The sequence below is a fragment of the Sitodiplosis mosellana genome, unplaced genomic scaffold (assembly GCF_009176505.1).
Source record: "Sitodiplosis mosellana isolate CC-2019 unplaced genomic scaffold, AAFC_SMos_1.0 Smas_scaffold_6166, whole genome shotgun sequence".
NCBI lineage: Eukaryota > Metazoa > Arthropoda > Insecta > Diptera > Cecidomyiidae > Sitodiplosis > Sitodiplosis mosellana.
Window position 1 is genome coordinate 1,700,455 of NW_022601407.1, and position 21,109 is coordinate 1,721,563.

A 21,109-nucleotide genomic window follows, 5' to 3' on the forward strand; every position below is an offset into this window, starting at 1 on the left:
ATTTAAAAAAAATTCAAAAGTTACAAAAAAAATAATGAAATTGTCTATGAAGAAATCAAATGTTCAATATTATTCAAATAAAAACCGATGAAATTCAAATAAAACATTTAGTGTTGTCATTGTAGGAAATTTTTCTTTTATTTAACTAAGGGATTGCATTGATGCACCTTTTTTTTTTAATTTGGCATTAACTTAAGCTGTGGATTAGCAATATCAAAGAAACGCGACACACATAAAATAATTTCTTTTTGTCTATTTTGCTAGCAATACAGCGATAAATATTTATGCTATGATTCAATTATTAGTCTAAAATTAGGATTTTCATCAATTCCACGATATGAATGCAATGGGCTGTGTCCGCTTGTATATAATGAGTGGAAAATGGAATGGTTATCACCATTATTGCAAAACTTGTTGAGCATTTACATGGTAATGCTGGAATAAGGAACTTCCTTTGGTGCCTTCTCATTAGCAATCAACCAAACCGAACCACTTTTAGCGTCTCGGATGATCGAGATTAAACCCTTGGCAACATGTTCACACCTGAAAATAAGTGCAGACGAAACATAGGGAAAAATGAACACGAGCTAAATACGAAATGTTAAACGGGATACGTCATACTTTTGCGGGTGAACACCTTTCATGTCCAATTGCCAAGCCTTTTCATGGCTTGGTGATTTGAATCGATTCCCAAAAGCGGAAGACGATGCGTCATGATGTAATACGCCAGGGCATAGTACAATCACTCTCACACCGGTGATATTGTAGTGATATGCATCCTATAATATATATCCAATGGGAAAATTAATCGCATTGAAACTTGTGAATCCAAAATATGTGCGCACACCGCACACACACACAAACATTCAGACAGGTGTATCGAATTACTAACCCCACAGGATTTGGAGAGTGCTAAAATCGCGTGCTTACTTGCACAATAAATGGGTGTCGAAATTTGTGGACGAAAGCTTTGTGCAGATCCAATGTTTATGACAACGCCACCATGGCCCTCCTTATCTTTGCCTAGGTATTGTAGAGCAAGCAACATTCCACGAATGGTGCCGTTCTGGAATGGTTCAACGAATGAAATGTTTGTATTGTATGTTGCATTTATGAATTATTGCATTTAATGAAATACCAAATTCACATCTACTTCGAGCTCCCAAAATTTATCATTCATTATTTCAGCATTGTTCACCACGATGTCCAATCGGTCGAATTCGGTAATTGTTGTTTGAAATGCCTCTTCGAACTGAACATAATCTGTGACATCACAATGGCAGAACATCACCCGTTCTTTGCCAAACTTTTGGCCGAGCACATCGCACGCGTTTTCACCTGCATCCGAATCTAAATCGCAAATTGAAACCTGCCGGGAAAAAATATGGTCATAAATCAAACATTTAAAAGTACCACAATCCATTCCATTCTTACTTTTGCACCGTAACTCAAAAGCATCTCACAAAAAGCACGGCCAAGGCCACAAGCCCCACCTGTTACGAGTGCTACCTTATTGCTGATTTCCATAGTTTTCTCCTGCGCCCGTTTTCTGTTCCTCTAAAATTCAATATTACAAATGTGAAAATTCCGTTTACTACTATGAAATACACCGGGAGATGCACACGTAAAATCATCAACTGATAATGACACTACAGAAAATCAATAAGCAACCCAGCGGCACAACAAAATCCGGATTGCGTACGTTCGAGTGCAATGAACAAGTAACAACGTAGCACCGAATTATCGAATGTCTTGTCTCAACATGTGAGCCAATAGACATTCTTGCACCGCACATCCGCAAAACGATTGGGGGATGGAATTTATTACACAGTCTACGCTACATTTGATAGTTCTACAGTTCGAAACATTTTGCCGCCATATCGATTGAGTATAGGCTTAGCGGTTGAAATACTTTTTCAATAAACTGAATTAAAGACAAAAGGAATTTTCACTTATTCTTCTAAAATCAAATTATAGAATAGTTTTGGAAAAAAAAAACTAAATTCACTAAGAAATCAGTGAATTTTCTTTCTCTTTCGTATGAATAATAAATAAATCAATTTTAAATCACTTACTAGTATTATGAAGACTCTGACGCCGTGCTTGATTTGCTCAGTACCGATGAAACGAGGAAAATGTAATGGGAAACGGATAGTATGCAGTCGAATGAACTTCCCTTTTCACTGGCAATTCAACACTTGCAAATATTACTCGACAAATAAATAGACGAATAGTTGAAATTTCACCGAAGGGATGGAGAGAGAGAGAGAGAGAGTATGTGTGTGTGTGTATGAGCACAAAATGTTTGGGTTGCGTGAGTTGAATGTGCGCGGAAAATGTGTTGTATCTCACACAAGCATATAGTACGTCACCGCGCCCAATGATTCCACTTACAGCAGACAATGAAGGAACAATTGTCCGAACGAAGTAGACCGAATGCAACTGTAAATCAATGTGTAAATCATTTTCGTTGGAGTGCCAACCATTGGGTTAAATAAATTTACGTAGTAGACAGATTTACACGGATGGTGTAATTAAAATGGGTTTCAATTTGTTTCGAGCTAAAATCAAACACATTTGTTTTGTCTGAAAACATAGAATATCCAACCGTTCAATCATGATACTAAACACAATATTTACTATCTGATTCCCATACAGAACGCTGTTTTCGGCGATGAATGTTTATTCTTTGTTCAATCTTATCCAACAATTTGTTTACTGTGTGACATTTTGTTTGGAAACTGTGTTTACTAATAAACAATGGCTCATGCTGAGTCGCATTTCATAATTTGGATTCTTCATTTGGTGTAGAGTTTGTTTCAATTACGGAATTCTTCTTTTTATTTCATAAAGAAATTAAACGTCGCTTCAAAGTCATTTCCATGGAATTAAAAAACAAATCAAATGTGTATGTTGCTTCAACTAAAATAAATACACTTTTAACGAGTATGATTAATTATTATTGTAGTCATTCTAAAATCGAACTGCCATAATGAGTTTTTGGGGAACTTTTAAACAATTTTTCGTGTGAATTCGTTTTCGAGATCATTTACAGACCAGCATAGTTTAAACATTTGAAAACTTGATTCAATATCCGATTGTCTGATTTAATAATCTGGAATTTGTATTTTTGATAATACTACATATATCGATATTTTGTCATTCATACAGATATATTGATTAGAATTGTGTATCATTCAATTGTCCAATATGCGTGTCGATTCAATAAAGGCCGCTTTATGAAATGCAAAACGGGTTATTTCATTTTGAAAAAAAAAATTATGGTAACAATTGTGACGTGACAAATTGTTTCTTAAATCGTGGCGAGTCTTAAAGTTCGCGCTCAAATACAAAAGGCTCCTGGGGCGAAGTCTGCTTTATCGACTATTCACCACCGGTGGTAACACCAAATCAAGAACCAATATCATCCAATGCGATTCAGCGTGAGCCATTGAGTTGTCAAAGTTTGCATTTTGTCTACAAAGGTTGTGTCGATTTTGTTTTCTGGTTGCACAATTTATTGGATTGGAAATAAACACGAGCAAAAATTATTTCGCCAAAAAACAATCAAAGTAAGTAATTGAAAACTACGTATGAATTTATAGAATGGCATTCGTGCCGGGGTGTCGTGTGAACGAGACATTGAAATGATTCTTCTTTTTTCTGCAATCGGACAATTGCTCGTTTACCGACGCACAACGTGAGTGTTTGCATCAGGTTCTGGCTGTCGATGTTATGCACGCGAAAACAAAACATTTCAACACATGCAAAAAATAAGCGACATTGTGTCGGTGTTTTTTTTTTATTTTAGCTTACTTCATTTTACCGCCGGTCGCCATTTACAAAAGAGCATTTTAACAAGCAAACTAAGCAGAGACACTTCGCTCGTGCGACAAACACAGTATTTTTGAGGTGATACGAATTTTTCAATAGGAACGTGCATAAAATTAAAGTAAGTAACCAAAATCGATGGAATTGTCATTAAAATGCGAATTCAGAATGAAATGAAAGAAAAAATCGCAAATTTTTGTTCATTTTATTTCTTTCTGTCTTTTTTCCTTCCAATCAACTCGACCAATGAAAAAAAAATCAAAAGTGATACATTTGGAAACACGAAACAAATTCTCACGCGACCGAGAACCAAGCATTAGACAACAATCTTACGATGGATAAACCGGAATGGGAGACGAGTAAAATTCTATCAAAAATACTGAATCGTCGGGAACTGGATAAAGTTGCCCCAGACACCGTGAAAAAAATCGAGAAATTTTTCGAAGAACGTTTCGATGAATATCTCACAACACAAGCACTGTACGAAACATTACAGCGAACACACTGTAAGTAACCGTATTTTTTTTCTGCCACACATACTATGCGATACATTTAGAGAAGAACCAATGTCATTTTTGTTGTGGCTTCAAAGGAGAATGAAAAAAAAAACGAAAAACAAAATCATGCATATAAGCAACCATCGATAATTTTTCGACTGATGATTTTCCTATGGACAAACTGCGATCGCAATGAAAACCGTTTCACGAACTGTGTATAGGTTGTGGAATGACGTTTGCGTTGTGAAATCTCATGGCTGTTTTTTATTCTGTCAAATTGACATATAACCCAATACAGCTGAAATGTGCATTTACAGCGAATTTTCATTGTAATTTTTTTTTTCTTCTCTCGTGTCCAGCCCAAAAGACCGTTGAATATGAAAAACTGATCCTAGAATTGACCACAAAAAATGAAGACAACGAAGTCAAATTGGACAAGTCACAACAGAATGTGCTTGAGCTGCGCAAACAATTGGATGATGTACGGGCTGAAGTGGCGCGTTTCCAAAAATCCGTCACCAAATTGGAAGCGGAAAATATCGAGTGCAAGCGGCAACGTGACAATTTGATCAACGAACGTGATGCGCTGCAAAGTAATTTGGAAAGTCGTACGGCTGAAATTGAGCGGTTGAAGGGTGATGTGCGTGAATTGGAGAAACAATTGAAAGCCGCCATCAATGCAAAATACGATGCAATTGGAAAATATGATGAAATCCAATCGAAAGAGGCCAGTCTCGAGTACAAAGAGCGTCGCATGGAACAAGACAAAAACATCTTGCAATCGCAGCTAGCTAGTTTGACCGAAACGTACCAGAGCAATTTAGAAGAATTGATGGCAATTCGCCGCGAAAAACAATTCACACGCTTGGATCTCGAGGCGAAGTTGAATGAGCGCGTTGAAGAATTGAATATTGCCAACAGTTCGATTGCACATTTGCAAGAGTCAAATCAGACGCTACAGAATCGACTTGAAGAATTGTCGGCCAAACGCAAGGACGAGGCAGACGAATCCATGAAAATGATCGATTGCTACAAAAATGAGCTGCTGGCGAAGAGCAAATTGGCGGACATTTACAAGAACGATAATGAAGACACCAAAAAGCATTTGACCGAATTGACAAATGCCGTTGCCGATTTGAAGAAAATGCTGTCCGATTCCGTCGAAGAATATGGTGACCTCGAGACGAAATACAAAGAGGATGCATTGCAGCACAGCGAAGAGCTCAAGGAAAAAGACAGTATTATTGATGGTATGCGCGTCGAACTCAAGAATGCCAATGATTTACTGAAGACGGCACAAGAAGAAAACCTTGAGCATGTCATCGAACGTGTTGCACCGTCGGCTGCCGCCACCGCTAAGATTCTCAAGTCAAATATGACGCTCACCGAAATCTATTCCGAATATGTCAAATCCACCGAGGGTTTGCGCTCAGAGCAACGTGAAAATGCCAAATTGAAAATTCAGATGAAGGAGATTTTGCAAGAGATCGAAGAACGGGCACCGGCCATCAACAAACAACAAATCGAAAATGACAAATTGGTCGAAGCAAATGCACAAATTCGCGAACAACTGGACAATATGATCACCGAACGTGTGGTTGAACGTGAAAAGTTGCAAGAGGCCACATCGAAGTATGCCTATCTGGAGCGTGAGAATAAGCGATTGAAGACGTGCCAATCCGATCTCTCACGACAGGTTTGCTTCTTGCTGAAAGAGGTTGAACAGCTTCGTGGTGGCATTGTGTCCGACGCACCCGATCAATCCGTTTGCTCGGATATGTCGGCCAGTGAAGTTATCACCAAGAAACTGGTTACATTCAGCAACATGGACGAGCTGCAGGAAAATAACCAGAAATTATTGCTGTTGGTACGTGATTTGAGCACAAAATTGGAGGAGATTGAAGAGACACAAAGTAATTTCGATCAGTCAACGTATGAATCGAAGATTGCCGAATACACAAAACGGTTGGAGCACATGGAATTGCAGCAACGGCACCAGGCACAAATGATTCAACAGTACATTCAGCAACGAGATCGCTATAAGCTCTTGTACTTCGAAATAATGAAGGATGTTGGTAAGCCAATTCTGAACATCAGCATGGATGGTTCGATGGTTGAAAATATGGAAACGGTCGATGAAGAAACACCATTAGCATCGACAAGCAGTGCATCATCTGCCAGTGGTGCACAGGCACAATCATCAAATGTGGACAAAAAGGTAGTTTTTCCTCCTTCTTGGGAATACGCATTCCCTAATTACTTTGTTATTTCGGCAATCTAATCGTTTCGCCAATTTTTTCTTACAGGTGCTGGAACTTCAAGAGAAACTTAAAGAATCTTCAAAACAGCTTCAAACCCTCAAGGAAGAGCACGATGAGTATCGCAAAGAAAAGATGGCCAACGATAAAATCATGAACGATCAGTTCAATTCGATGCGTAGCGAGCTTCGTGAGCTGACAACAACCAATTGCAAACTGAAGAACAACTTTGAATTCAAACTCGAGAAGATCAAGAGCCTCGAAAACGATCTGTCCGATTTCAAGAAGCAAATTTCGGCCCTCGAAGAGCGTAACAAAATTTATGACACCACAATCACAAAGCAGGAACAAACGATTGCCTATTTGCGTGAAGAGTTGTTCAACACGCAGAAACAATTGTCCAATGCTGAGGTGAGTAACAAAAATCTCCGACAACAATGTGAAATATTGCGTGATACCGAAAGCCGTCTACAATCTGAACGTGAAGCACTGTACAGTGAGCGTCAGAAGCAAAATGTTGTTTTAAATAATTTGGAATTGTTGAAGTGTCAACTTGAGCGTTCCGAAAACGATGGTCGTGCTCGAGCTGAACAACGTTTGGATGAAACGGTGCGCGAATGTTCGGCATTGCGTCGTCATTTGCAAGAAGAAAAAGATCACTTCCGCGAATTGAGTACGGATTTGGAACGAAAAACGAAATCAGCCCTCGAAAAGGCGGCCGAAGAAAAGGCTGAAGTTGAGCGATTGCAAGGTGTATTGAAGGACTTACGCGATCAACTCGCTCAGAAGACCGATCAAACGGAAACATTGAGCAAGAAATTGCAAGAAGCTCTCACTCCAAATGTTAAAGACAATCCAGTGGCCAAGGCGAACAAGCGCGCCAAGGAGTTGCAAGTGAAATTGGATTTGGCCAATGTCGAGATTGAGCACTTGAGGAAGGAGGTGGAATCCTGTCACGAAACGATCGAACAATATAGTAAAATTTCCAAAGAAAGTGAAATACAGCTCAAGGATATCAGCGATCGATACAATGAATATCGTGCCAAAACCGAAAAGGAGTTGCAAGAGGCCAAAGTACGTGAGACCGAACTGTTGTCACGTGTTGAAGACCTAGAAACTGAAATTAAATTGCAAATCACTGATGCTCAGCTCACGAACACCGACAGTAGCGAACAATTGCAGAAGACGCAACAAGAGCTCAAAGAAGCATACGAAAAGATCAGCAAGAGTAACATTGCTTTGCGCGATCTCCGTGAACAGATCAACGTTTTGACGGCCGAATTGAAGAACACCAGCGACAAGTATACACAAGCGATTTCATTGCACACATCCGATTTGCAAGCATACACCGATTGCAAAGAGAAATTGAGCAATGTCGAAGGTCAAATCAGTAAATTGACAGCTGAACGTGATGAAGCGATGTCGGTCCTCAAGGAATTACAAAGTGGTAACGAAGCCAATCGCATTCATCTCGAAAAAGAGAAACAGGAATTGGAAAAACGTTTGGAGGATTTGAATTCACAGAATGCAGCCCTGCACGATCAATTGCAATTGCTCAGTTCCACAATAGCGGCCGCTCAATCGGCAAATGAATCCAACGCAGAAGATGTCAGCATGAATGAATCACAGAATGATTCGATCATCAATCGCTCCATCACTGACAACGATGGCCGTGACAAATTGATGTCAATCATCAAATATTTGCGTGCCGAAAAGGATGTCGCCTTGGCCAATGTCGATGTATTCCGCAATGAAAACATTCGACTCTCTGCTGAAATGAAGATTTTGAACGGTAAGTTACTGTATATTTTGTACAGTTTTTCAAGCCCATTTTATTCATTTTTAAAATTCTATGGTTTTTTAAATCATCTTTTAGAAAAAGTTAGGGAATTCGTTGATGCTAAGACTAAAGATGTATCCGCAAAAGAAGAGAATCCACTCACCATGGCAAAATATACGGAGGTATTGCGTAAATTGGAAACATTCACCGCAATGCAAGACAGCAATCGAATGCTGCGTGATGAACGTGATTCGCTGTTGAATCGCATCAAAGAGTTGACAGAACGCAATGATAAAGTTGAAAATGAGGTGTTCCCGCTGCAAGAGAAAAACAGGGAGCTCAACACCAAGACCGAGGAGCTGACCGGCGAAAACTCGAAATTGCGCCACGAAGTGCTGCAATGGCGCCAACGGGCCAACGCTTTGGTTGAACGTTCCAATAAAAATCCCGAAGAATTCAAGCGTATGCAGAATGAGCGTGAACATTTGGCAAAGATGCTAACCACCGAAAAAGAAAAGATTGACAAATACGAGGCAGAGCTTGCATCCATCAAACAGGAAAAGAACCGTATCGAAGTCGAGTTGGCAACACTGCAAAAGAACAATCAAAACATAACCGATGAAAAGAAGAAAATGACCGAGGATATTCTGACGGTAAAACAGAGCAACGCTCGCATGTCAAATGAAATCATTGAGATTAAGAATAAATTACTGCTACGCGACGATGAAGTGAAGAAGATGGTAGATGAGTTGACCAGCAAAGAGGCTCTGCTCACCGATACGAAGAACAAGGAAATCCAAATTCGTAAGATTGCCAAGAGCTACAAAGAGAAATTCCTTGAATTGCAAGCGAAATATGATGCTCTTGCTGCTGATAAAGCCTCCAAACCGCTCGAACAACAAGCAGCCGAGCTCTGTGACACGAATGCATCGCAAACGGATAAGACGCTTAACGATACCATCAAAGAGCTGGGCACATCGATCACCGAAAAACAAGAACAAAATGATTTACTTCGAAGCGAAAATGAATCGCTGGCCAAACAATTAAGCGAATCGGAGGCAAAACTTGCAAATGCCCTCCGTGAATTAAATGGCACGATTCAAACATTGAACGAAGAGAAGAAACACATCTCACGTGAATTGACGGCAACAAAGACACAATTGGTCAATTCGGAACAGGTTCGCACCGAAAATGATAGTGTTAAATCGCAAAATGAGAATCGAATCAAAGATTTGGCCGATCAGGACAAAGAAAATAAGGAGACGATTGCTCGCCTAACACGCGAAAACGAGGCGTTACAATCGCGTTTGAATCAACTGCACCGTCAATTGGGTAATCAACAGGGTACCAAGCCAACGACCAGCAGTGGTGCGATTGAAAAGAGCCCATCGGATGCATCACGTACAGCTAACGTCAAGCCAATGGCAGGTAAGTTATTCAGCGATATTTGATTTTTGTTCTGTTTAAGTGAACGAGTGAAAATCAATTCAATTGAATTTGTTAGCAGGCATAGCAGGACCGAGCAACCAGTCGGCAACGGTAACACCTCGACGAGGTGGTGATACGCCTTTGGCAAGCATTCGACCGATGTCTGTTCAAAATAGTCGTACGGCTGCCGTTTTGCCCACAAGTCAAACAGCAAATGTTGCTTCGATTCACGGCAGTTCGTCGGCTTCATCAGGCAGTGCTGTCACAGCATTGGTTCCGCCACAACAGGTTCACAGTGCCAGCGGTGGAATGACCGGTGAGGTAATGTCAACTACAAGCTCACACACAGATTATATGCCCGCCACCAGTTCAGCAGCTTCAATTGTTGTCGCTGCCGTTTCACCAATGGGTAAGTTTGAAATTACAAGCACGACATGAATATAAAAATTAGAAGAAAAAAAACTCACAAAACATTTCCAATTGCCTTGGTTTAGGTGCCAACATAGATAAATCCGATCCAACACAATCGGTTGCATCAAACTCGTCTGAAACGATGCAAGAGGCCGAAAGTGTTGAAGATTCTTCGTCATCGTCAAGCACGCAAGTGACTGTACAGCAACAGGCGGTCGCTTTGGTTTCGCCACGCCAGCATGAGAATGCACCGCAAAATATTGTTGCACCACAACAAGTCATTGATCAATTGCATGCGGCCAGTACATCCGCATCGTCGTCAACATCGGCTGGTAATCAAAGTCAATCGATCACAATGAGCACACACAATCGTGCCACATCAACCAGTAATACGGTAACGACATCACAAGCCGGTCATAAACGGCCTCGCGATGCGGAAACTGACTCAACCGATGAGATTTCATCGGATCATGGCCAGAAAAAACCGCAAATCAAACGAACCCGAACACAAATCGGCTCCAGCACTTCGCAAGGCGTCAGCGAATCGTCATGTTTAGATGTCGATTATCAGGTAGGCTTAAGTGCAAAGTTTAAACAAATCAAACAATCAAAATGGATCGAAATCTCAATTGATCATAATTTCTCAGGTAACCACATCCTCACAGCGTGATCAGGACGACGAAAATATTTTGATTGTCGATTCGGAATCTGACGAAGAGATGCCAGATGATGGTCCAGTTGAGCCAGATGATGCCATTCAATTCGAAGATGAAGGTGATAATGTTGAACCATTTGAAGAAGCTCAAGGTAATATTCTCGCATGAAAATGCACCAGCATTTAACGACATTTCCTAAAGCGTTATTTTTTGTTCATCGGCCGTTCATAGGTGAATCGACTGATATGTATGCTGAGACTCTTCAATCCGACAATAACGAAGTTGATGTTGATGACAGCAGTGAACCAAATCAATCAAATCCAAACGCTTCGACCAGTTCATCTGCGGCAAATGTTCAGATCTTGGGTGATCAAGCCAGTACAGATAATACGGCACAGCCACAGGAAACTCAGCAAATCCAGGCGATAAGCGCAAGTGATTCTGGTTCCAGCGGTCCTTCCACGCCATCCACATGGAGGGGCCAAGCTGCACAAACACCATTGCGCCAGCAACAGGTAATTTGCGTTTCAAAAATATTTCGGAACTAACCAATATCTATGTCGAAAACAAGCATATTCACACGTTGCTCCTATTGAAAAAAAAAATAGACATCCACTCCGCTAACACCAACACAACAAGGTGCACAGTCACAGGCCTCGGCCCAGAATGCTCAACAACAACAGCAACAGCAACCAATTATGATCAACTACGAAGAATCTGGTGATGATAGTATTGTGCCAAGCACACCAACTTTATACGTTCCACGACGAGCTGATGGCTTCAGCGAGGCTGTCAGTTCACCCCAACCCCATGTAAGTTGATTTGTACATTTAATTGAAAATAATCACTGACCACATTTTTCCAACAAATATTTCATTTAATAGCATCAAGCGCATCAACAGCCTGCAGCACGTTTCACGTTTGCAGAGTCAGCAACACGGGCATCCGAAGGAATCGATGACACTCGTATTGACCTAACACAGTTAGATGAATCGGGACGTAGCGTTTCGACCGTTCCATCACAGTCTCCACGCGATACAAGCTCGGCAAATGAAACAAGTAGCACGTCGGCAATATTAACCACCGCTCAAGTTGAACCAGTCGCTGGTGCTAGCACAAGTTCAGCTACCGAAGCAAGCGTTCCACAAGTATTGGTTACTGATGATGTTGAAGGTAAAATCACACAGCCAATAAAACTGTTTCTGCCTTAACAATGACTGCTGAGTGACAACAAGAAAGTCAACAAATCATTTTAATTTCATTCGTTACATTTTTGTCTCCTCTAGAAGTGTCTGAATTTGCTGATGACAATGCATCAACCACCGAAACCGATGAAAACAAAGTATCTGAAGAGATTGAAGATATCGAAGACGAAGAAGGAATTGATGGTGTTTCGTCGGAAGGTGAAAAGACATCGGGTGGTAACGAAACCGTTGAGGTAAATTCGATTGAACAACCCCAATTATTCCATGGAACACCGAAAAAAAATAAACATATCGATCTATTTCAGACTGAAGAAGAAGGTCGCGAAGCCGAAGTAGCCACGACTTATCAAACAAGGTATGCAATACAGTCAATTTGTTTTGTTCTTAATTTCAATTTTCACAAAATGAAATTGCATTCGAAACGAGTTCTCTAAAATACTGCAAGTGGTTGTTTTTCATTTCATATTTTAAAAATTGACTAAAAGTTATTTGAAAAAAATAATGATGCAATTGTTTTAACAAACTTGAAACATGTGAAAATTCTAGAAAACAAAAAGTTGGCCACAAATAATCGATTTCTTTTCAAAATATTTCAATTTCACGATGAACAGAAGCTCACGTGGTCGAGGCACGCCAAATTCATATCAACGCGGTCGTCGTAATCTTCGCGGAAGACCACAGCCAATTGTATGGCAAGATCAAGGTAAGTGATTCAAATTGACATTTGAAATATGTATCGATGTACTTAATTGGGACGTTTATTGCGTGTTTAGGTATGAATCAACCAGATTATCAGCAACAACAAAATTCTGGTTCACCAAATCGCGGTTTTAGTCCTCAACAACAGGCACAAACTCAACAGGGCCGTGGTCAACGACGACGAATGCGTCGTCCAAACTATTCTCGTTTCTAAATTCACTTACACGCAAGCTAGAATGCAACAAAACAAAAACAGAAAACCAACTCAAGAAAAAACAAAATCGCGAACTTTTGTTCCATACACACATTCATACATTTAATTAGGGCCGAACGGCGAAAATACTTGATTCAATCATAGAATTTATCCAATGTTCATGAAAAAAACCAACCAAGAAGAAAAAAAACTACGTATGTAATAAGAATGTACCAAACATTTTTTTGATAAATAAACTATGACTAAAATTTAAAAAAAAAAACGAACCGATTTTCTAAAATGACAAAGAGAGTATGGATTTAAATGAGAATATCGGCAATTGTGACCATTTATTTGTTTACATAGTAATGTAAAATGTCTAATTCAAGTAGGCAATTAATAATATTGTCGGTGATATTGAGTGTAAGCCAACAATCCGCAAATCCTTTCAGTTTGTACTTATTTTTTCTTCTTTAATTCAACAACAAGTGCTGTCAATTATTATTATTATTATTAATATTATTATTATTATTATTATTATTATAGTTATACGGAATATGAATGTGCAGCAGCATTTATGGTAAGTGGGATAAGTGGGTAACATTTTGCTTATTAATCTAGATTATTATTAGTTCGTTTGAGGCAATATTTTTATTTATATTTCTTTGTTTTTCGCGTTGCATTTTTGCAGCTTTCAAGAATTCAAAATAGAGAGTTGAGGTCTTAGCTTAAGTCGTTCAGTTGAACAAGGCGATTAAAACACAGTTGAGAAATTTTAAAATTGGTTATGAGTGAACGTTGCAAGAATTGCTTATGAATAGAAAACAAGAGAAAAAAAACAGTTCGAAAAAGAAAACACACTGTATTCGCGATTCTTCCGAATTTTTTTTTTTCGAATGCAAATTTTATGTGTTTGTGTGTGGGAATCGATATTTGTTCGAGTTTCCAAGTATTGCGAATGTGTGGATGATGAGGAAAGAAGAAGGCACTGAAAATTGAAAGTTAGATTAGATTTTTTTTCTTTTGTCAGTTTTCAATTATAATTTGTTTTTTTTTCTTCTGTTCATTTCTTCCCGTAATGAGCAAGTGATATATGTATATATATATATATATATATATATATATATGTCCAAATAAATGCGTTGCCATGTACTTGTTTAATCCAAAATAGTCACATAAAATGATTGTCGGTTTAATATAAATATTTCAATCAATTCTTTTCGATAAACCTTCAATTTGTTTGTATTCGATTTTTGTTTCATCAATGTAAAAAATAAAAATCCGCAGCCAAATTCTTAAGGCGAAGAAATGAAATGCATTCTATTATCTACAAAAAAAGCAAAGTGATGCTGTGTAGCGAATTCTCTTCATTCTTATTCTAATTTATATTCTGTTTAGGATAATAAACTTGTTTGTTTCTTCCTTCAAAAAACGTTTGGAATTTTTTCTTGTAATTAATTTTGGCCACAGCACAATTTAACCTTATATAAAATATTTATTAATTTTATGTTTATTTTTTTGTTATTAATAATTTAATTTATGTTTTTCTTATTTTGTTCAATATATCGAAAATCAGTGTCTAAAATCTAGAATTTTATTTTAGCAGCATTAACATGCCAATGGAAACTAATTTCAAAAGCTGATTTATTGATGAGATGTTGAAACCACATGTTTGAAATTCCCTTAACATGTTTGGTGCATTCATCGTAAAACGATTTGCATAAATTATTGTTTACTTACAAAAAGTCTTAGTGAATGTTTTTTTAAAAGCATCCTTACTCGCATGAATTCCAATTATTTTTTTGTGTTTAGTATTTCAACATGCAAGTTTCCATTATTCATTTGAATGGAATTTAATTTGTTCTTCATCAGGCAAAATGTATTGTTAAGTGCATACATGTGACATTGCATGGCCTTTTAGGCGGTCTCAACCGATGAAGATTCAAGCTGAAATTTAAATAAAATCAAATAAAAGCATTCAAACTATCAATAAAATAGTTTTCAAAATTCAATGCAATTCGATCCATTTTCAGAGGTTTGAATTGAATGTTTGCTCAATTCGCTGTTTCGATATGTTTTTAGGCGTTCGTTAGTAATGTACGTATGTATATATGCTTCGTTCAATGGCAAATTTCACTTGATTTTCTATCCAATATTACGCAAAACTATCAAAATCCCACGGCATAAATTTCGCCTCAAATAAAACCGGTATTCAATGGCTTTATTCATGATTGAACAATTCAAAACGCATCACAATGTAATGTGCGAATTGTTTGAGAATAAAATGTATTTTGTTAAAATTTAAAATCCGATGTCACATGTTGATGTGCCAAGCAAACAAAAAAGTGACATTTCTATATTTTGTACACCTTTGTTGTTATTCTGTTGAATCATGTCATTTTGATGGCTCTTTCATTTTGCGATGCGTGGAATTGAAGTGTCGAACATTAAAACCGTGTCCAATTTTTCCCAGAAATGTACTGCGTGATGCATCGAATGGGCTTCTATGATTACTTTGCGATTCAGTCATATTCGATGTATCGTACGGTTTAGGTGGTGGTGGTGGCGGCCAAACGAAAGTGTTCGAATGTGTCGCTGACGATGAGCCATTCGGAGGATACCAGTTTTTATAACTAATTGATGCATTATTATTATTATTATTATTCAGTGACGTGAACCCGTTATTTTGGGTTAAAAGTAACCCTCACGTTCGCACAAATTTATACACGACGAGAAATACCAGAATGGAAACGACAAACAAAACCACGGCGGTGATGACTTTAGCGAATGTGTTCAGCAGCGATTCATGTGAATTGGTTGGTCGTGTGGTGTGTTTATCGGTGCGACGTTGTTTAGTTGCCAAGCCACGAGCCAACGCTGGAAATGCTAGCGATTGAGTAAATGTTAACTTATCAAATCGCAATGATTCACTCAACGAATATGGACCAACGGAACCCCTGGCAGCGGCTCGCAAAAGGACACACTCCAAATCCAATGCATCGAATAGTGAATAGCGATTTGTCATCGTTGACGATCGGCGTCGATAGTCTGGATCCTTTTCCTGTTGAAGCCATGTGTCACAAAACCTACAAATAAACAAATTTTCTTCACAAAGTTTCTACATTTCAATTTCAGCTGCCGTTTTACCGATGACTTTTGCTACTCGATGCAGCGATAGACGTTGTCGAAGATGTAATGCTTGGACTGGCCAAATAAAATTGTTGACTGAGTTCGCCGCGATGTTTCAAACTCGCATTGGATAGATACTCTGTCAAGTCCTCGGTTGATGATTGATCCGGTGATATTTGACCTCGGCTTGGAGGTGGTAGTAATCGTGCATGATCTGGGTGCAGAAGGGCACTTGATGGTCTTCGCTGTTTGCTACCGTTGTTCAATGAAGGTGTTGGCGATCCGTTTGGTAGATATGTGACTGTGTTGGGTGATGGAGACGCTTGGCTTGAATCAATTCCCGAATCACGACCATGTATTTGATCACTGAACGATGAATCTCGCCGCTCATTCTCATTGCTCTCCCCACTTTCATCTACATAACTTCCAAATACAAAACTTTGGCCATCTGCTTGGCCTCGTGGCGAGTCCTTAACCCACAATGGTGCAGAGAAGAAATGGAAAAAAGTGAGAGAGAAAAAAAACTGACTTTATTCACAGATAATTAAATTAATGAAATAATGTGAGCGTATAGCTTACTTGGCTCGGCCAAACCTGCAACAAAGGCAATGAACATGTGGGCTTATTGAAAACGGGACTCAGTTGGAGTTGTTGCAATTTTTGGCCTTTCATCTGTGTTGGACTTTCAGCTCCTGTCGATTCATCGGGAGAGGTGGCTTTTGGAGAGCGCCACAGCTTTTTCAGTCTCGATTCATGTCGTTTTTCTGGTTTCTATTTGCATGAAGCAGAGAGGAAAAGCGGAAAATATTCCAAATATATAACCTTCACTCATGGTGCGATGCTCATTAGCACATACATTTACCTGCATTTTGTATGAAATCTCACCCCCTTTCTACTTGATATCATTCCAAACGTCGATGTGATAAATTTGGTCTTGCTACCGCGTAGGCCTCAATTATTTCTAACTAAAAAGGCATTCTCCTGCAAAATATAAAACGATATACGTATGCATTGCATAAGTCGATTGCTTTGACTTCTTGAATTTCATCAACGCAGAGAAACATGAAAAATGAAAGAAACGTAGCAAGAGAGAATGAAAGAGAACTGGCGGAAAGCTTGTAAATGTGAATGGTTCTTTGTACAAAAGCGAAGAAACAATTTAATGCATAGTTAAGGAAATCTTGTATGGAATGCTCCGTCGACAATTTTGCCTTCCATTTTTTGTTTTGTTCCAAAGTAGAGTGACAAGAGTGTACGTATTTGCTTTTGGAACCGAAATGGTATTAGTGTGTGTGCATGCGGTAGATGTATCGAGCGCGGCAATAATGTTGCTGCATGCATTCTGCGTTATAGCTAACAAGAAAATTCCACATTAAAAACACATTGTTGATATTAGTTTTATTATGGTGGATGTTGTTGTTGCTGTTGTGCATTTGTTCACTATATGGCTAGCCGAATGTTGTGCGTGCCGTAATGTGCGCACCATCAACGGTAAAAGCTACATGTCTCCAAACAAATACGAAAAATAATAAAAGTGAATCTCTTTCTCCTTTCCAATTGGAGTGTAGCGGTTTTGTTTACTCTCGTATAAAGCTTTGATTACTGATACTGAGACCTTGAACAAGCTAAACACTCTTTTGCTCTGAACTTTGGTATAGTTTTTACTATTATACCCCGCGAGCGCTATTATCATACGTTTTATTTTCATTCTCCTTTTAAATGTTCACGTCTGTGCCTATGGTCGATTGGTCTAAAGTGCGTGTTTATGATGCATTATGATGATGTCTGCTCTAGACATTTTCACATTTGTATCATTGAAACGTCGAAAACATTCAATTCCGGCATATGATATTGAGTGTGACCAAATCGAATGGTCGAAAGTGACTTCGATCGAATGAATCAACGCTAAAACATAAAGCACGAATCGAAAGCAGCTACACACCGCACGCGCTATCAACATTGTATTCGTTCGGTTTTTATTTGTATTGATTTAATGCAGCAGCCATCGATATCGATGACTCGGAAATAAAAATTTAAAGCGAAATGGATTCGATACGGGAGAAAACGTGAATAACACGAAGGTAAACATTGAATTGTGTGTGTGTGTGTGTTGGTATCAACGATGTTCGCTCACACAAACGCAAAGAGCGAACGCCAAGGAAAAAACCCAACAAGAGAAAATCATCTGAAGAATAAAAACGAGAACGAATAAGAAATAAAAAGGATTCAGTTAATTTTCAGAAGACAAATCGAATATGAATTATTCATCGGGTGGAAGCTGAGACCGAAAACAACTGTGGCGACACGAGCGCCCTCAATTCAAATAGGAAAATCAATGTAATTTCGTAATTTTTTTCTGAACTAAACAGCGCGCCAATTTGAATTTTGTTGATGCTTCCACCCTATGGAATTATTTACACCAGTGGAGATGATATGGTTGGGGTAGTTTGGGAGATAAAATATATGTTTTTGGCAGGTGTGTGAGATATTGTGCGCACTACGGAATCAAATTCAGGGAATCGTTTGTGGACGATTTACACGGTAGCGATTCCCCTTTAGCTGGCAATATCAAGGACTCGGCGAAGAGGCAACAACGAAGGGAAAATGAAAAATGTTAGCATTCAACCTTTGTTTGAACTGTATAGAGCGCGGCCAGCGAGCTTACTGTTGATTGCAGACATCCAACTGAAACGCAATGAAAATGCACATTCAATGCTAATCAGTGACCAGTCCATTTTGGATGGATAATTTATGCTGCATGTTTTCAATGTTTTCACATTGTAAGTATAGGACCTGTTCGATATGTATGAATATGCTATAGTATGCGCTGTACGCTACGGTACGCTGCATTGCTGTGCAATGCAATCCAATGTAATGCAAGTGCACTTGGAGAAGGACACACCAAAAATGGAATGTGCAAATGCCTGTTTGCTAGCATTGGTCATTGTTCATTGCCATTGTTTGTGAATTAGCCCGTAATACCGAAGGATAATTTCGTCAAATCAGTGAATATGTGTTGTTGTCATTATGATTTCATGGCTTTCAATACCGACATGACCGCAAATATACATATCAATGGCAGGACATTGATTAATTAGAAATGAGAAATTATTGATTTGATCTTTATCTAGAATGAAATGTCATTTTATATCGATTTTTTTCGGCCTGTAATGTTTTGGTTTATTTTCGTCGATGTATGACCATTTCCACTTTTTATTTCGTCGTCCTGCCAAAATCCGAAATGCTCGAGGCCACGTGCAATTAGAGTCGATTGCCATTGATATTACACAGGTGTGTGTTTGTGTGTGTCGACAACACAATAACACTCAATCGCAGAATATAATCCAAGCTCCACAATAGCCGATTATGTGTTCTAATTTGAATTACTCATTCATTGCTTTGGTATTACGTTTTATTCGTTCTCCACAATGCAACAATTGATACGATGTATGTATCTGTGTATGTTTGCTTGAGCACCTCACGATATTCAGGAGACTTTCATAAAAAATGTTTCATGTGGCAGTGTCGCGACCATCACAACAATTTTCGCATTCGAATTTCACTGCCATCATCATTATAATCAATAAGCGCACAAACAAAGTCTTTTTTTAAGCCAATCATTCTCAAGACTCTTCTAAAAATCGATAGGAATGCTATGAATGCTATGGCTATATGGTTGAATGTTTGTACAACCAAATGAAAATGGGAATAAACAAAAAACGGAAACACACTAAAGTCAAGAACACCATTCAAACACTATGGGTTGGTGTATAGTATAAAGACATTCATTGTTTATCGTTCCCAATGAAATTTTATGTTTACATAGAAAATGAAATGACGGTGAATTACCCAAGTTCAATGTAATAACGACGGCAATTTAGATTTGCATAACAATTTCATTTAGACTAAAATTTCCGCGCGCGCTTAGCATGAACTGTAACAATAAATAATTTCACAACCGAAACGGAAATATGAACTCGCACAATATTTCTTATAATTTTTCTTTCTTCGTTATTTTCCTCTCTGATTCGTGTGTTCCCCTATCACGAATATGTGCTATAGTTTGGCTAGATTAGAGACTGGCTGGTTGGCGGTCTCGGTTAACGTTTTCTTTGTGTGTTTTTTTTTTCTTTTTCTTTTTCTTTCGTATCGCAGATATTCGTCCGAAAAATAAAAATCGAATGGAAATTGCACTTGGAACGAAACAATGAAACACGTATTTGCATGAGCGATGTAAACAGATCTGATCGCTTTCGAATTCACCAACTAACTGTTGCGAGTGGCACTCTCCCAAGCATTGGGGATGTGAACGCGCATCGCATGCTATTTTCTTTCCGTTCTTTATGATATGTTGTTGCCACTTTTACTTCCACATGAAGCGGAAAGAGAGGGAGAGAGAGAGCACATTCATTTTCAAGTTCTAGCTTGAACAACATACCAACATACCAAAACTCCAACAGCACGTGACCTATGTGGATAAAATGTGTGTAAGTTTTTCCACTCACTTATGTTTTTGGCAATTTTCCTGGATCATACTTAAACGGTGTGTAGTATTTTATTTAATACCGCGATACATCGTAAGCCGTCCATCCACCATCATAAGCCACACACTGGTATGTTGGTAAGTCAACGCACATATTGAACTCTCAACAGGACAAACACATGAAACATGGGATATATGCACTTGTTGGCTCGAACACGAAAAAAAAATAGTGGCCGTATGCGGTGCGGCTGCCGTTGTTGTTATTGATGCCTTTTTTCCTTCACTATTTTTTCTAGTTAGAAACCTGCTTTTATATTGTTAAAGTGCCCTGTTACATCGTAAAATGAACATTACATGTTCACTCTAGCCACTGGGGATTCTCATGCTTGGGTCACGTTAACAATATGCTTCTAGCTACCGAACGCAGTGTGTTCATTATGTTTAGCTCTGCAAATGTTTTGTTTTCTTTGCGTCCGTCGATTTGTTGGCGCTTCGTAGTGTTTTTTCTTCTCTCTCTCTCTCTCTCTCTCTCTCTCTCT

The 21,109-nt window shown here is 38.7% G+C and overlaps 3 protein-coding genes across 6 annotated transcripts; 1 reads left to right on the forward strand and 2 right to left on the reverse strand.

Annotated features, from left to right (window-relative positions):
• Positions 1–113: 113 nt before the first annotated feature.
• On the reverse strand, positions 114–3,156 carry LOC129574988 (15-hydroxyprostaglandin dehydrogenase [NAD(+)]-like). The gene is made up of 6 exons (XM_055457725.1): positions 2,076–3,156; positions 1,435–1,557; positions 1,139–1,369; positions 893–1,066; positions 622–779; positions 114–543 (listed from the first exon to the last, which is right to left on the reverse strand). Exons 2-6 carry the CDS (start codon positions 1,525–1,527, stop codon positions 423–425), a joined length of 777 nt encoding a protein of 258 aa, XP_055313700.1. The 5' UTR covers positions 1,528–1,557; positions 2,076–3,156; the 3' UTR covers positions 114–422.
• Positions 3,157–3,408: 252 nt separating this feature from the next.
• On the forward strand, positions 3,409–13,241 carry LOC129574966 (nucleoprotein TPR). 4 transcript variants are annotated; one of them, XM_055457682.1, is made up of 16 exons: positions 3,409–3,572; positions 3,812–3,952; positions 4,097–4,337; positions 4,688–6,546; positions 6,635–8,378; positions 8,463–9,794; positions 9,871–10,203; positions 10,289–10,776; positions 10,853–11,012; positions 11,093–11,376; positions 11,470–11,673; positions 11,746–12,034; positions 12,148–12,299; positions 12,372–12,421; positions 12,678–12,769; positions 12,840–13,241. In XM_055457682.1, the coding sequence occupies exons 3-16, from the start codon at positions 4,166–4,168 to the stop codon at positions 12,977–12,979; spliced, it is 7,299 nt and encodes a 2,432-aa protein (XP_055313657.1). In that variant the 5' UTR covers positions 3,409–3,572; positions 3,812–3,952; positions 4,097–4,165; the 3' UTR covers positions 12,980–13,241. The 4 variants fall into 4 exon arrangements, with proteins under 4 accessions (XP_055313657.1, XP_055313658.1, XP_055313655.1 ...); XM_055457683.1 differs by having other exon boundaries at positions 9,874–10,203; XM_055457680.1 differs by lacking the exons at positions 3,409–3,572; positions 3,812–3,952 and having other exon boundaries at positions 4,166–4,337; positions 6,635–9,794.
• Positions 13,242–15,104: 1,863 nt separating this feature from the next.
• Positions 15,105–20,342, reverse strand: LOC129574986 (uncharacterized). The gene is made up of 5 exons (XM_055457723.1): positions 19,937–20,342; positions 16,944–17,068; positions 16,667–16,858; positions 16,106–16,557; positions 15,105–16,044 (listed from the first exon to the last, which is right to left on the reverse strand). Exons 2-5 carry the CDS (start codon positions 16,953–16,955, stop codon positions 15,663–15,665), a joined length of 1,038 nt encoding a protein of 345 aa, XP_055313698.1. The 5' UTR covers positions 16,956–17,068; positions 19,937–20,342; the 3' UTR covers positions 15,105–15,662.
• Positions 20,343–21,109: the final 767 nt, after the last annotated feature.

Excerpts from the sequence above, each read along its gene's own strand:
- LOC129574988 (XM_055457725.1), bottom strand. The coding sequence starts at position 1,527 with ATGGAAATCAGCAATAAGGTAGCACTCGTAACAGGTGGGGCTTGTGGC. Across the intron at positions 780-892 it reads CACTCTCCAAATCCTGTGGG|GATGCATATCACTACAATAT; the intron begins GTTAGTAATTCG and ends TATATATTATAG. Across the intron at positions 544-621 it reads AAAGGTGTTCACCCGCAAAA|GTGTGAACATGTTGCCAAGG; the intron begins GTATGACGTATC and ends ACTTATTTTCAG.
- LOC129574966 (XM_055457680.1), top strand. The coding sequence starts at position 4,166 with ATGGATAAACCGGAATGGGAGACGAGTAAAATTCTATCAAAAATACTG. Across the intron at positions 10,777-10,852 it reads GTTTAGATGTCGATTATCAG|GTAACCACATCCTCACAGCG; the intron begins GTAGGCTTAAGT and ends ATAATTTCTCAG. Across the intron at positions 11,013-11,092 it reads ACCATTTGAAGAAGCTCAAG|GTGAATCGACTGATATGTAT; the intron begins GTAATATTCTCG and ends GGCCGTTCATAG.
- LOC129574986 (XM_055457723.1), bottom strand. Across the intron at positions 16,558-16,666 it reads TGCAGGTTTGGCCGAGCCAA|GACTCGCCACGAGGCCAAGC; the intron begins GTAAGCTATACG and ends TTGTGGGTTAAG. Across the intron at positions 16,045-16,105 it reads TCGAGTAGCAAAAGTCATCG|GTTTTGTGACACATGGCTTC; the intron begins GTAAAACGGCAG and ends GTTTATTTGTAG.